Consider the following 1,481-nt stretch of genomic DNA (forward strand, 5'->3'; position numbering starts at 1 on the left):
GAGGGGCAGCTCACAAAGTGAAAAGCAGCCCTTCGGTGAGCTGACGTTCTTCAAACATCCCGGGAAATTAGAAGAAGGTTGAAAGGAGCTTTCACCTTCAAAAGGGCCCCTTCTTCACAAGCATATTATATGGCCTTTTCTTCTCAGCCCAAGTATCCTTTTGTGTCCAGCAAAGTTCTTTTCGCGGCAGTTTATTTATTTACTTAATTTTAATCCTCACCCGAGGATATTTTTCCACTGATTTTTAGAGAGTGGAAGAGAGAGGGAAAGACAGAGAGAAGTATCGATATGAGAGAAACATCGATTGGTTGCCTCCTGCACGTGCCCTGACCAGGGCCCAAGCTGGGGAGGAGCCTGCAACCAAGGTACATGCCCTTGACCGGAATCAAACCTGGGACCCTTCAGTCCGCAGGCCGATGCTCTATCCACTGAGCCAAACCGGCTAGGACTTTCCGTGGCAGTTTAAGCTCATAAATTTGAGGAACACTGGAAAGTTTTCCTTATTTGCTAACCAAGTAAAGCTATCACAATTCTTTTTGTTGTTGTTGTTAAATTTATTTATTTTTTAAAAAAATATTTTTATTGATTTCAGAGGGAGGAAGGGGGAGGGAGAGAGAGTTAGAAACATCCATGGTGAGAATCATTGATTGGCTGCCTCCTGCACGCCCTCTATTGGGGATTGAGCTTGCAACCCGGGCATATGCCCTTGACCGGAATCAGACCTGGGACCCTTCAGTCCGCAGGCCGAGGCTCTATCCACTGAGCCAAACCAGCTAGGGCTATCACGATTCTTTCTTGAAAATATATGACGCACAGACACAGTTGTCAAACTTGGGTGACAGTCCAAATTCATGGACATTGGCAGAGAGCTCCCCTGACAGCGGTCGCCTCCCTGGCTGCCGCTGGCTGACCTGCCCCTCTCCTCCCGACAGCCAATACCATTCTTCACCAGCATCCCTGGGGGGCTGTACCCCTCCAAGAGCATCACCATTACAGGCATCGTCCTGCCCTATGCTCAGAGGTAAGCCTGGGCTCTCAGGGCGGAGAGGTACCCCAAGGTCATTCTGGCTCTCCCCACCCCCCACCCCCAGCTCTGGGCAGGCTGGGAGGGGCCGGGGCCCAGCACTCGGTGGGCAGAGATCCATGTCAGCTGCCCACCCCCAGGTTCCACATCAACCTGCGCTCCGGGAATGACATCGCCTTCCACCTGAACCCCCGTTTCGATGAGAACGCCGTGGTCCGCAATACGCAGACCAATAACTCTTGGGGGCCTGAGGAGCGCGGCCTGAATCGGAGTATGCCCTTCGTCCGAGGCCAGGGCTTCTTGGTAAGGTGCCCAGCCTGGAGCTCCAGGGGGCTCCGAAGGGGCAGATGAAGGAGGGAGGGAGCGATGGAGGGTGTCTGGGGGCCCCTTGAACAAGAGGGCCTCTTGGGTGAGGGCTCTGGGCCCCACAAATGGTTGTTATTATGGTTTTACTATT

The 1,481-nt window shown here is 52.9% G+C and overlaps 1 protein-coding gene across 1 annotated transcript in view; it reads left to right on the forward strand.

The window, feature by feature from the left end:
• LOC102417422 (galectin-9B-like) overlaps positions 1-1,375 on the forward strand; it is a 15,332-nt gene extending 13,957 nt beyond the window's left edge. The window contains exons 6-7 of the mRNA XM_023759484.1: positions 882-1,021; positions 1,165-1,375. Coding sequence (XP_023615252.1) covers positions 882-1,021; positions 1,165-1,375 — 351 coding nt within the window. The remainder of the gene's footprint in view (positions 1-881; positions 1,022-1,164) is intronic.
• The last annotated feature ends 106 nt before the right edge of the window (positions 1,376-1,481 follow it).

The sequence above is a fragment of the Myotis lucifugus genome, unplaced genomic scaffold (assembly GCF_000147115.1).
Source record: "Myotis lucifugus unplaced genomic scaffold, Myoluc2.0 scaffold_157, whole genome shotgun sequence".
In the NCBI taxonomy this organism is placed as follows: Eukaryota; Metazoa; Chordata; class Mammalia; order Chiroptera; family Vespertilionidae; genus Myotis; species Myotis lucifugus.